Source organism: Camelus ferus, chromosome 25 (assembly GCF_009834535.1).
Source record: "Camelus ferus isolate YT-003-E chromosome 25, BCGSAC_Cfer_1.0, whole genome shotgun sequence".
In the NCBI taxonomy this organism is placed as follows: domain Eukaryota; kingdom Metazoa; phylum Chordata; class Mammalia; order Artiodactyla; family Camelidae; genus Camelus; species Camelus ferus.
The window spans coordinates 6248676-6262083 of record NC_045720.1 but is presented as its reverse complement, the minus strand read 5'-3'; the positions used below and the strand labels follow the sequence as shown (position 1 = coordinate 6262083).

At 48.6% G+C, this 13408-nt stretch overlaps 1 protein-coding gene across 4 annotated transcripts in view; it reads right to left on the bottom strand.

Annotated features, from left to right (window-relative positions):
- ZFAT (zinc finger and AT-hook domain containing) overlaps positions 1-13408 on the bottom strand; it is a 137564-nt gene that overhangs the window by 97244 nt on the left and 26912 nt on the right. For all 4 annotated transcript variants that reach the window (XM_032467923.1, XM_032467926.1, XM_032467924.1 and 1 more), the window contains exon 3: positions 2483-2734. In XM_032467923.1, the coding sequence (XP_032323814.1) occupies positions 2483-2734 (252 nt within the window). The remainder of the gene's footprint in view (positions 1-2482; positions 2735-13408) is intronic.

Sequence of the window (13408 nt, the reverse complement as noted above, 5' to 3'; positions counted from 1 at the left end):
AAAAAACCTAAATGTCATCAGTTGTACTGTGGTTGGCATGAATAATGGAATACTACATAGCAAGGAAAAAAGATGCTCCACAGAACGATCCTCTTGGTGAGGGCCCTGAATACCCCAGTGAGGAGTCTGCACCCTATGGTGAAGGGGAGACACTGAAGGACTGTGTTTCAGGAAGAAAACCCTGAGGGCAGCACAGACTGGGGTACATCCATGGACCTGACTGACCTCAGGCTGCCTCCAAGTTAGACAGAGGCCTGAGGTCTGGAGGGAGAGGAAGCCGGAATGTTGGGCAAGGTAAAAGAGTGAAATCCCTGACTCCTAGCCCTAATTGTGCAGAAAGGGCCTGATGGAAAAAACCAACTGTGTGAAGGCACAAAAACAAAACAGATTCTCAAAAAAGATGGCCCTGAAGGATCAGAGACACTTGGATTCTCAGAAGGACTGGGGCCCGGACGAGCAGGACTGGGGCCAGGATGAGCAGGGCTGGCCCCTCTGATTAAAAAGCGACAACCATGAACCATCTGTGCAAGAAGAAGAGAGTGGGGGCAGTGGGGAGCACACGTGTGTGCACGTGAGACAGGGAAGGGCGGGTGGGGGGGAGAGCCAGGGAGAGCAAGTCCACAGCCCAGGCCCGGGGGTCTGCAAGTCCACCGGGAACCAGCTCCCTGGCACAGGGCCGCTGCATCTTAATCCCCTCCTCCCTTGACCATCTCATTGCTAAAATTATGTTCATTTGGCAAAAGGACTTGAGGCTCTGAAACGAGATGCTGGTTCCTCTGAATCACAGAACGCCCTGCCGACGCTTCTCACACAGCGATTACTCACGCTCTGTCCTGGGACAGCTGCCACCAGCTGCCTCGTCTTGTCTGAAGCCTCGTCTATTATTCACATCAGCCCCCGCCGTGGCCTAGTGAGAGTGCACGTGGTCACCTTGAGAGCAGTTTTTAAAAACCAACAACAACATTCTACACTTTCTATAACTGGCACAGAGGTTGGCAGTGGGCCTTGGCCACCAACCTAGACGTCTGATGAACATTAGGCAATGCATGACTCAACAGCTCTCCCTGTCCGTGCTAGGGTTTTAGACACCAAGGGTCTTGCTTCACTGCTGGGAGATGTTTCTAGGACTTAAGAACTGGGAGTCAGAATCAGACAGCCTGGGTTTAAAGGCCAGATTCCCTTGTTAACTAAAGGACCTTAGGCAAATGCTTATTTCTCAGTGTCTGAATGCCCCATCTATGAAACAGGAAGGCTGGCAGTAGCACTGTGTCCACAGGGCCATGAGTAACAGTAACAGTCAACAGGCACTGAGTGCTCTGATAGGGCAGGCACGGTTCTAAGCACTGCACAAAGGCCTGCCTCATTTAATCCTCAAAGCACCCATATTTTTATTCCCATTTCACAGTTGAGGAAAGTAAAACACAGGGAAGTCAGTAGGGACTGGAGCTGGGATTCAAACCCAGGCAGCCACAATCCAAAGCCCACATCCTTAACCAGAACCGCCTCCCACGTAATGTGCTTAGCACGGCACAAAACACAGCAAGAACTTCCTAAGTTCATAGACATAGTTTGAAAACTTAAAAAACGATGCAAGACCAAACAACAACAGCAGAACCCACGGCAGCAGCCCTCGCTGCCTGGTACAATCCTGCTGTTTCATTTGTCTAGGAGACACTCCCTGCTCACGCTCGCACTGCCTTCAGCCTCTCAGAGCAGAAGCCGAGTCAGGAACTCACCTGGAGGAAGCACCGACACCCTTCATTTTCTGCAAGAACGCCTGCCACAGTCTAGGCCCGGCCATCAAGGCCACCACAGGGCCTCACGCATCCTCATGCCCCCTCTTCTGCTCACATGAGCCCATCACCCACTAAGACATCCTCCCTCCTTTAATCCAAATGCCGCCCGAATGCTGACACTAAGCTCACCCCTGACCTCCCATCGGAACGCTTTCTTAACTGATGATTTGCCACCCTTCAACATTTTGCATTTTAAAACCCCATCGTCTGGCCCAGAATATAAGCTCACGAGCACAGGGGCTGTTTTTCCGTCTCTGCTGCCCCCAAAACATCTGCTCGAGTAGCCCTGTGACCTGCACTCGGGGTGTCAGCTACCAGATGACACGCTCAGTTCAAAGATGACTACATAAGAAACAGATAAACAAGCTTCTACTGCAGAGCACAGGGCACTATACTCAACGTGTTATAGTAAACTATAAGGAAAAGAACACGAAAAGGAACGTATGTGTGTACATGTATGACTGAAACATTACCCGGTACACCAGAAATTGACACGACATTGTAAACTGACTGTACTTCAAAAAAAAAAAGTTCAGTGATCGTTACAAAAATGAGCACTTTCCGGATGGGTGAGACTCGAGTACACGTGTGCTATTTCCAAGTAACAACTGAGGCGGTAAAAATGACCGTGAGTGGTTCCATCTCTTCCTAAGAAACCGCGCGGCCGGCCCTCGGACAGCACTTACCTGCCTCCCCTTCCTCCTCGCCCAAGCTCAGCACCACGATGCAGACGTGCTTCCTCAGCTGGCGCGTGTTGGAGAACTTGCGGCCGCACTTGCCGCACTCCAGGCTGCTCGGCGTCAGGCTTCTGCCTTCCTCCGGGCCCCGCGGACTGCCCTCGCTCGGCATGACGATGTTCTCCGCCAGTTCCTCTTCGGGGCTGGGCTTCTTCGTGGACCCCTTAGGCCTGCCTCTCTTCCTCTTCATGACCGAAAACTCTGTAAAGGAAACAAGAGGGCACCAGGGAGTCACACGAGGAGACAGCGCAGGGCAGGCCCTCAGTTCCCCAAGTGTGGAAATATCTTTGGTTTCACAGGGTTTTTTGTTTGTTTGTTTTTGTTTTTTAAAAAAGAAAAGTCTGGAACCACCGTTCTAGAATTAACAGCTGCAAACAATCTTTAGTGCTCATATCTTTGCATCTCCACCCTATTATATGATCAGCTCCGTAATAACGCGATTTAAGAACATCATTTTATCAGAACCTTTGCACAGGCTTCTCCTGTAGAGCAGGGAGGATTTTAAGTTGTGACCCTCAGGCCCCAGTTCACAAATCAGGCTCCTTATGAGCCCTCATTTCCTTTTAAGTCCAGTTCTCAGAAACTAGTTAAGGACTTCTTCTCTGCAAAGGGTTCTCCAAGGATACTTAGCTTTTCACGCTCTTAATGAGCTACACTACTATCCAGACCATCTCAAGGCATCATAATTATTAGAGCCAAAATGCTCTGATGAAAAAGAGAAAAAATAATTTCAACCTAAAGCCACAAATTATAGGACTAAAGACAGCAACAATATTTTTCAAGTTTCCTAGAGACCTGCTGATTTAAATGTCACAATCAGAGCTGCTTCAGAGCAAGTTCCAAGCCACTTTTCAACTTGTATTTCTTCATTAGCATTCATTGTTAAGGCATTCATCGCCAGCATGAAGGTGGGAGTTGAGGTGGGTGAGCAGGGTCAGGGAGCATCGTGCTGTTGCGTGAGTGTGGGGTGGGGTGGCTAGGTGATGTGACTTGAGAGGTACCGGGAGGAGACAAGCAGGGGGCACCGGGCCATCTTTGGAGCGCCATCTGTCGAGCCACAGCAGGGCATGTCAGCAGCCCTCTGAATCTGAACATCAGGGCAGAGGAAGGCAGGCTCCTAGGTTCTAGCACCACGTTGGGGGCCTGGGCACCTGTGGAATCAGGACGTGTTCAAGGTCCCTGCTGCCCTCTCCAAGGCTCTGGCTCTCCACAGGAAAGCAGCAGCCACATTGCCCACTGCTACCACTGTGAGGACCCTTTCAGTGGGTCACTTGTGCCCCCAAATCAGACAGCAAGGAGAGCCACAGGGGCAGTGGAGGAGGCCAGGGAGGTTCTGGAGCAAAGTCTCCGGGAAAAGAGCAGCAGGACAATGTGGGCTCTGGATGCAGGAGCCGGCTCTGACGCGGGGCCCCAGGAACTCAAGGGATCGTGTGCCAGAACCGGAAGACGCTGAGAGGTGGGGAGATCCTGCAGGAGCAGAGTTTCTGCAGAGCTGCAGTGCCAAGGGTGGGTCACCTTGACTGAGAGATGCAGACCAGGGTCGCCCTGGGCCAGGGCGGCCAGCACGATGCTGGCATAATCAGTGCCTTCCCTCTGTGTCACTGGGCATGTCGGAGATGGAGGTGGGGATCAGAGACAGGGGAGAAAAAAAGACTGAACAACAGGAAAGCCAACCAGGAGACAGACAGAACAAACAAGGGCACAAGACCCTCGGCTCCCCTTGCCGGCACTGAGGCGTCTCCAAGGGGAAAGAAAGCTGTGTAGACAGGAGGCCTGGCTGACGTGTATGGGGGGCTGGCAAGGGAGGTGAGGAAGGAACGTGCAGAGTGAGGACAAATCGTTCACCTCAAAGCCATGAGAACTTTTCTCTTTATTATCCTTGACAGCATTATGCACTTGTGCAGCCTACTGAAGCAGCAATTGCTAGTCAGAGAAGCAGAACCAGTGGAGGGGCTGACTAACACCCACTGCATGTCACACCCACTGAGCTGCAGACACGTGTTGCATAACAGTTTGCGGAAGGCGGTGGCCTGGGCCCACCCCCAGCGACAGAGCCCACACCCTGCCCGTGCAGACAGAGGCCCTCCACTGAAGTGCCGTGTGAAGGTGAAGTGACTTTACCCAAAGAGAGGCCAGGCCTCCGCCCTCAGCTCCTGGGGGTGACCTCTCCAGGCCCTGGGAACGTCCTGCCTGACAGGAGGGCCTATGATGTATTTCAGCTGCTCGGCAGCAGGTCAGATCATTTCCGAGCTCTGCACGAACTGGAGAGTGGAGGTCCTAGTCTGACCTCCACGAGGAGCTGGAGACTGAGGGCCACCAGCCATGCGGGCAGTATGTCACCAAGACCCCCAGAAACTCTGGACATAATGGCTCGGGTGAGCGGCCCTGGATGGAAATACTTGAGCCCTGTCGTGTAACGTAGCCTAGAAGGCAACGACATCCAGGACTCCACGGGGGACACAGGGGGGCCGACAGCCCCGTGTCTGGGACCCCTGGTCCCCAGCCTCGCCCATTCACCTCCCCCTTTGGCTGGTTCTGACCTGGGCCCTTTCTGTAAAAGACTGTCATCATGAGTATAGTGCTTCCTGAGTTCTGGGAGTTGTTTAAACAAATTCTCGAACGTGAGGTAGTCCTTGGGCCCCCCAAGTTTGCACCTGGCTGTAGAAGTGTGAGTGGTCCCTGGGACCCCACATGTCCAGCTGGTGTCAGCAGTCTTGGGCAGGTGTGTCAGCTATGCAGAAAGTGTGCGCTTCACCTCAGGTTCACAAACAGCGTGACAGGGTGCCCAGCGGTCTCTCCCCGGAGACATCCAGGGCAGGTGACAGGTGACTCCACTCGCCGCACAGTAGGCACACAGCAGGTCAGCCAGACACCAGCACTGTCTGTGTGTCTCTCCCCACAGACAGGACTCTGTGAAGGCAGGGTCCTGCCCGGATTATTTTTGTCCCCCAGCACCTGAGCCTGCTGCCCTCACCCAGCAGACACCCTGTGAATCTTGGTGAATTAACCCGATTCACCTGCTGTCAAGGAAGAAACTTAAAATCAAGCCCTGAAAGCTTTGGAAAACCTCTGACACGACCGTGACAAAACTAATCTTACATCTTGCTGCATCCATAATGCAGATCCTCAAGACCAATTAGTTAGCAAAAAATGAAATATTCATAAATGAATTTGGAATAATTTACACACTGAAAATGAGCTGCTGCTGTCAACTACCCACGCGGTGCTGCAGAGTGAAGAACCCTAGAACTGGGCGAAGAACATCCTGTAACTTCTAAGTCTGAACAGAGGACTCTGCAACTCCTCTTCCTCCTCCCTGAGTTCCTTTACTCAGTAGTCACTGAGCTCTGCGGGTTTTGTCCTGAAGACCTCAGTGCAGTAAACCCCCTCTCCGTTCACCCGGCCCCTCTGTCACCCTGTGCAGGACCTCGGAGTCTAGCCCTCTGCTCTGGTCTTGCTCAGCCTCTGTCCCTCATCTCACTGCCACTTCCTGGCTCTAGAACTTTCCATCATTCTTGATGACTTTGCCCCACAACTCTCAGACCTGGCTGTCTAGGCCCGTTATCCCATGATTCAACCCTACACACACAGACACATAGACACACACAGACACAGACACACAGACACACACACACACACACACACACACACACACAGAGCAGCGTGTACGCATGCCCCCCCCCCCACTGCTCAGGGCGATGTTCCAGACCTCCCTAAATATGCAGGGGTAACACCTGTCTCTTTCTACCTCTCTGTACTGTTCTCAGTCCCCCTGCCTGTGACTACCTCCAGCACCCCTATCAGAACCCAAACCCCAGCTCAAACTCTAAAGTTCCAGACCCAGTTCAAGTCTCAGCATCTCCTCCACGAGGCCGTTCCAGCAGGGAGGCCGTCCCCAGCCCGGCTCGCAGTTACAGCGTGAGCACCACAGTGCACGAGTCACCCACACGGCTTCCTGGCTGCGTTTCCCTTCCCTCACCTTAGAGCATACGCCCTGAGGTCTAAACTGGCCTTTTAAGTCTTAGGTCCCATGAGATCTCGGACAGAGCTGCAACATAGTCAACACTTAATAAAGAAATACACACGGATCAGTCATTTAATAATAGGAAAAGAAGCATTTCAAAAACAAGTCATGTTCTATGTCCCACGTTTCCAACAGGAAGAAAGGGACGAGTCACAGGGCATCTCAACCTCGTCCTAAGTCCACAGTCTGGGGACAACTTCCTCGCAGTCAGGAAAGTATCCCTGCTGAGCCAAGGCCCAAACTAGGAAGGGACAGAAAGAATCAGCCAAATGTTTTTTAATTTAATCAAAAGACAGTGTGAGCATCATGAAAAAAATACCTCAATATTATCAAAAATCTAATAACACAAGCCCTTTATTTGTACATCACTCAAGTGTGTGAGGCACCTTCCTAGCTATTATCTCACTTTATCCTCATAAAAACCATAAGAGATGGATGTAACAAATATAACTCCTCAACAGGAAAAGAAGTGAAGGGCCCAAAGTTCCAGGGACTTGGCACATTTTCCAGAACTTGCAGCCGAGCTGGCAGAGCTGGAGTCTGGGCTCCTCCGTCCCCACCAGGGTCCCTCTGCTGAGGCACGTGGCCCTCGGGTCAGTTCTAGACACGGTAACAGTAACGGAGCGAGGGTGTGCACTGCACGGGAATGCCAGCTGGGAGCCACACCGACCTGAGTTTGAAGCCCTGCCAGCTTCAGAATCTAACATGAAAAATAAACCCCAAACTGCCTCTCTTTCACAGAGTCACTGTTAATGAAAGTAGTCCATCAAAACGCTGAGCACAGCCCTTAGGGGAGGGTCTCCGGACGGCAAGTGTTACTACGACGGCTGCAGTCACTGGTGTTCTGACTTGGACATCTCTCTGAAGACACTATTACCTTCCCAGCCCATCCACTGTCAGAGTGTGTGATTCCTCTACGTACACACATTCTTGTTCATTAAGGCACTTTTCGCTTGATCTCTTCATTTTGAAACTTCACATACCGAAAAAAGCAAGACAGAATTAGGGGCATACAAATTCCGTTCTGCCCAAGACAGCAGATGAAGCCAGCCGCCTAGCTCTCTCCCTGCAGCTCAATCTCCAGCCAAATCAAGTCGAGAATTTAGGAAGATCCTGAAACCCTAACACTGCCAGGCCCTGACAGTCAATCTCCCTGACATGTATGTCCTTGGAGCCCAGGTGGCAAGAGACAGTGAATGACATCAGAAATGAGGGGCTGTGGGATTGGGGGACATTCAGGTTTACGGGGACGCAGCACCCTTTGCGGGACAGGCTGCAGCCGGCCCCGTCATGCCAGGCACCAGGGAGGCCCAGAGCACCCCAATCCTGCTCCCAGTGGTTTTACCAGCAGTAATGTGGAAACGCCACATAGACAGGAGCCACAATTAACTGCTTGGCACGTGCATCTCAGGCAGCAGCTGAGCCCCACGTGAATCTCCTCAGCAGATCCCTGAGAGAATTCCCGCTCTACAGAGGACACTGAGGCTTAAGAAAATTAATCAATTCACCCCAAGACACAAGTGGCAGACCTGCTATTTGAACCCAAATCTATTTGCCTTAGTGAGTGAACCTCCCCTCCATGTCATTTCAGTTAACATCAGAGCACAGAAGTAGCAAACTTTGACTTGTGCTCTGAGTTCTGCAGGAAGGGGATGACAGTGTCACCAGCCACAAGCCCCAGTGTGACCCGACTCCCAAACTGAACAGCAGATGGACACACAGGGAGGCGGGAGGGCTATAAGGGCAGCGCGCACACGCCATGGGCTAGGGTGTTAGGTATCGCCATGTATGCGTCTCAGAAGCTGTTTTTCTTATCTCCCTTTAACAGATAACAAAGCCTCTTGCCTAAGCCCCCAGTGGGGCCTCCGTGGCCGGGGTGCAGGCTGAGCCCCACGCAGGCACACAGGGCGCGGTGGGGGCCCTGCACTCTGGACCTGCCCGCATCAGCCCTGGGCGCATTCTGGCTCGTCCACTCAGAGCAAGCCTGTAATAACGCCTCGGCCCACAACGAAGGCATCTTTTGTCATCCACACAGAAGCACCTTACGTGCCAGAACAGTGATGACAGGGAAGCCCCAGGATGAGCCCAAGACGGTGCTCCCTCCACAGCCCCCTCGCTGCTTCCCAGGGCAGATTAGAAAGCTCGGGGTTCAGCGGCGACTGGGACAGCGTACAGATGCCTGCACACGCTCAGAAGGCCTTGACTCGTGGTGAGTGCCCAGAAGAGACCACACAGAGAGTTAAATTTAGATGCCAACCTCCTTTTACCCTCAAACTACTCTCTGCGCCCCCTCGTCAGCAGCCCAAACTTAATCCCAGAGAAGCACCTTCCTGCTGCACCGAAAAGACCTCTTCGTCCAAAGGCCATCCGCCAGCCAGGAGGCAGAGTCAGCAGGAACGGTGCCTGGACTCGCCCCGTCCTCTCAGCACCCACACAGCACCCAGGCACGTAGCAGGTGCAGTTACGGAATAAATCAAGGAGGGATGGGACAAGAAGGAAAACATAAAAAGAAGAGAAGTGTTCCTACTGAAGGTCTGAAAGGAAGACGATGGAAAAACCAAACACAGCTCTCAGGAGGCCCATGTAAATCACTCCTCAAGTAAGTCCAATGTCCCTGCCTCCATCAGGATGAACAACTGTGCACACACACTCACCCACCACACACACTCACCCACCACACACACTCACCCACCACACACACTCACCCCGTCACACACACTCACCCGTCACACACACTCACCCATCACACACACAGACTCCCCCACTTACCCACCACACACAGCCACACACACAGGCACAATCACACACTCACATGCACACATGGTTTTACGCGCTCATGTACATAAAAAAGGGAGAATGAACTTGCTCCATTAGGAAATTTTTTCTTGGGACCAGAGCCAGAGATTTGATTAGGAAGAAGGGAGAAAAATGAAAGGTTCCTTGGCAGACCACTTTCTACATGAGCGAAAGAGATTAAAAGGCTATAAAATAAACCAAGGGATTTAGGAACCTTCACGTTATAAAGGGAGACTGAAATAATAAATCAATTACTACTCAGTTAAAGGTTTAATTAAACCATTTCAAGTATCTCTCGACTTAAAATGAATTGTGAAGGTTAAACTTGAATGGAAATCATTAGAGAGAAACTAAGCTTCTAGAAGTCTCAAATTTTATGGACTTGCACAAAGAGGAAAGGAAGGACTTTGAGTTCTTAATGAAAGACTTTTGAAGAAATTTCCTCATATTAACAGTATAAGTTTAATTAAAGTCTTAAGAAATATTCTTTAAAATTAAATTACACAGGCAACTAATCTTCCAGTACACACAGACACACACACACAGAGAAAATGTATTCAAGAAGAACTTACATCAAAAGTAAATTAGTTAATAAAGGGAAATAACTTTTTAAAAAAAAGTTTAATAGTAAGAATCTGATTACACCCAGAGTTGCACAAGAACATGCAAGCACGCTGGGCCCAAAGCTCACTCTCCAACTGACCAACTAGATCATCTTGAGCATGTTGTTCTAACTTCTCTGGTCTCTGAGCCACTTATTCCTCAGTTATAAAATCTGGGCATCAGCAAGGAAATAGAAGACATGAACGACACTAAGACCAACAAAACCTAACACGTGAATATAGAACATGTCACTCAACAGCAGCAGAACAGAAATTCTTCTCAAGTGCACATGGAACATTCTCTACCTTAGACCACATGACAGGCCATAAATCAAGTCTCAATACATTTATAAGGACCGAAATGAGAAATAAACCACAGAAATAAATTTGGGAAATTCATAAATATATGGGAATTAAATGGCACTCCTAAATAATGAATGAGTCAAGGAAGAACTCCTCAGGGAAATCAGAAAATACATTGAGATGGAAAAAAAGAGAAGAAGAAAAAAAAACACAACCAAAAACGTACAGGATGCAGTGAAAGCAGTGCAGAGGGGGCAATTTAAAGCTATAAATGCCTAAGTTAAATAAAGGAAAAATATTTCAAGTCGATAGCCTACTTTCCAACCTAAGAAGCTAGAAAAACCAGAAGCAAACTAAATGCAAAGCAAGCAGAGAACAGAAATAATAAAGATTAGAGTGGAAAGGGAGAAAATAGAATACAGAAACACAAAAGAGAAAATCAACAAACTGACAAACATTCAGCTACACTCACCCAGAAAAAAAGAGAAAAAGCTCAAATAGCTAAAATCAAGAAAGAAAGAGGGAACATTACCACTGACCTTATTTTTTAAAAATCAAAACAATTCTAAGGGGCTACTATGAACAACTGCATGCCAACAAGTTAGATAACTGATGAAACTGATTTCCTGGAAAGATATAAACCACTGAAAGAAATTCAGAAAGAAACAGAAGATATTAACACACCTGTACCAAGCAACTAAACTGAGTGAGTCATCAGAAATCTCCCCACCAAAATAAAAGGCCCAGGACTAAACAGCTTCACGGGTGAATCCATCAAACATCTAAGAAGAATTACTACCAACACGTCAAGTATCTTCCAAAAATCAGGAGAGGAGGGAATACTTCCCAAATGATTCAATGAGGCCACGAAAACCCTGATTCCAAAACCAGACACAAAGACATCCATGAAAAAAACCCCAGACCAGCATCTGTGAATATAAAAAAATATCTCCATCAAAATACGAGCAAACTCAGTAAAAATATATTTCAATAATAAACATGAAATAAAAACAGCCAAACAATAACCAGGGGAGCCCCTGACCTGCAGCCCCACCCCGAAAGAACCGTGAAGAGTGTTCTACAAGCAGAGAAAAGAACCCTGCTGAATGGATGGAGAGCCGGCGACTGAGGAGCTGGAGAGGGGGAAGCATGTGGGTAAATCTAAATGGGCACTTACCGCATAAGATAATGATTATAAAACACTGTGAGGTTTAAAGTTTCTATAGTTTTTTTAGGAAAAGTGTTAACATCCTCTATATAGTGAGATTCTAAAAATCAATAAAAAAGATAGAAAAATGGACAGTTGATCTGAATGTCAATTCACAAAAGATGAAATGTCCATTAAACAGGAAGCATGGTAAAACTCACCACTGACCAGTAAAATGCAAATTAAAAAGATATACCACTTTCTAATCTATCAGATCAGCAAAATACTCTTTAAAATCTAATATCCTCGGTTGATGTAGTTCTGAAAAAAACAGAAGATCTTAGATCCTGGTAAGAATGTAAGTTGGTACAACTTCTTCCGAGAGCATTGTGATAGAACCTAGCAGACTTTTAAATGAGCGCACCCGCTGCACAAGCAGTTCTTCTAGGACAGAGTCAGCATAAACACACAACGTGCAATGGTGTTTCCAACAATATTCACCGTGACCTTGTTTAGAATGACACAAAGGTGCAGAGAAGCTATATGTCATCAAGAAAGAAAAGGTTAAGTAAACTGTGAGTTACCCATAGAAGGAAATGTAGGCAGTAAAAAGAATTAGAAGACACACTGGTATTATGAAAGTGGAAGGCTATCCAGTATATATTACTGACATTAAAAAAAAAAGGATGCACAACATATATCATGATCTTATTTTTGTTATTAAATAACAAAGCAACAACAGAGTTCATAGGTTTACATACGCATACAGAAACGCCTAGGAGCACGCTTACTTGGCTGTTGGCAATGTTATTTCTAGGAACTAGGAGGGATAGTTAGGGAAATGTACCTTCCTCATTTTATGCTGTTTTAACATTTTCATGGCAAGGCATTATTACCTTTGTAACTGAAAAAAAGAAATAAAGTACAAAGGAGTGAAGTCACTTCTCTGGTGGGTTTACCCACACAGTGCTTGGCCCAGGAGAAGCACCGATGCGCATCTGGAGGAGCGAAGGGAGCTTTACAGGAATGGGTTCACATGCCACAGCCTGGAGGAGAGAGGTCTGGGGTCCACAGGGTCTGCGCACTGTCACAGGGCCCGCGGTACCAGAGGAGGAGGAACAGCCCCCAGTGGTGGATTCACGCTGCCAGGGACACTGCAGAGAAGGTGAGAGGGCTCGTGCTGGTCAGAAGGGTTTCCAGGTCGGGTAAGTTTGAGGAACTTTAGTTGGATGAAGGGAGACACTGAAGCTTTCCAAGTGAGGGGTGACTGGAGGAACAGAACACACTCTCCGGAAGACAGAGGGGCAGCAAGGCCAGTGGTAAGAAAACTAGTGACAACAGAGGTGACTGTTTCCACCAACACACGAGGAAGGGGATGGACCCTGTGCCAGGGCCCGGGCAGGACCTCAGACAGCCTAAATCCCTTCCTTGGGCGTGCCCTGGCAAGCAGGAGACAGGGACAGAGGAGCACACAGACAGGGACGTGTCTGTGGGGTGATAGGGCCTCCCACCCCAACCTGGGCCAGGAGGTGAGATCCTGGGGAGAGGGAGGAGCTCAGGGCGGCCCCCTGAGCAAAGGCAGTATCTTCCACTAACATTGGTGAGGAGGGAGAGGGTAGAAGCCAGAACACGTTGTACCCTAAACAACACTGATGCACATAATTCCATGTGAAATTCTATCTGCTTTATTATTACTGATTCATTTATTATTGATACATGAAATGAAAAATTCAGATTATTTTGTCCTTTATTCACATTTCATTTTAGGAGGAAGAAAAATCTTAATAAGCAAGGATGAATAAAAATAGAATGAAGAGCTTGGTAACAGCCTCTCTGAGTTCTCTGCGTGTTAATCCATATGGCATCCATCCACCATGTGAATTTTGCAAGAGAGATTATCGGCTTTATGGAGTTTATAGATGTTCGATCCCAGAGGCGGGTATACAAACATTCAGAGTTCTTGACCAAAGCTTTGGTTCCATCTGTCTGCTAAGCTACTCTCT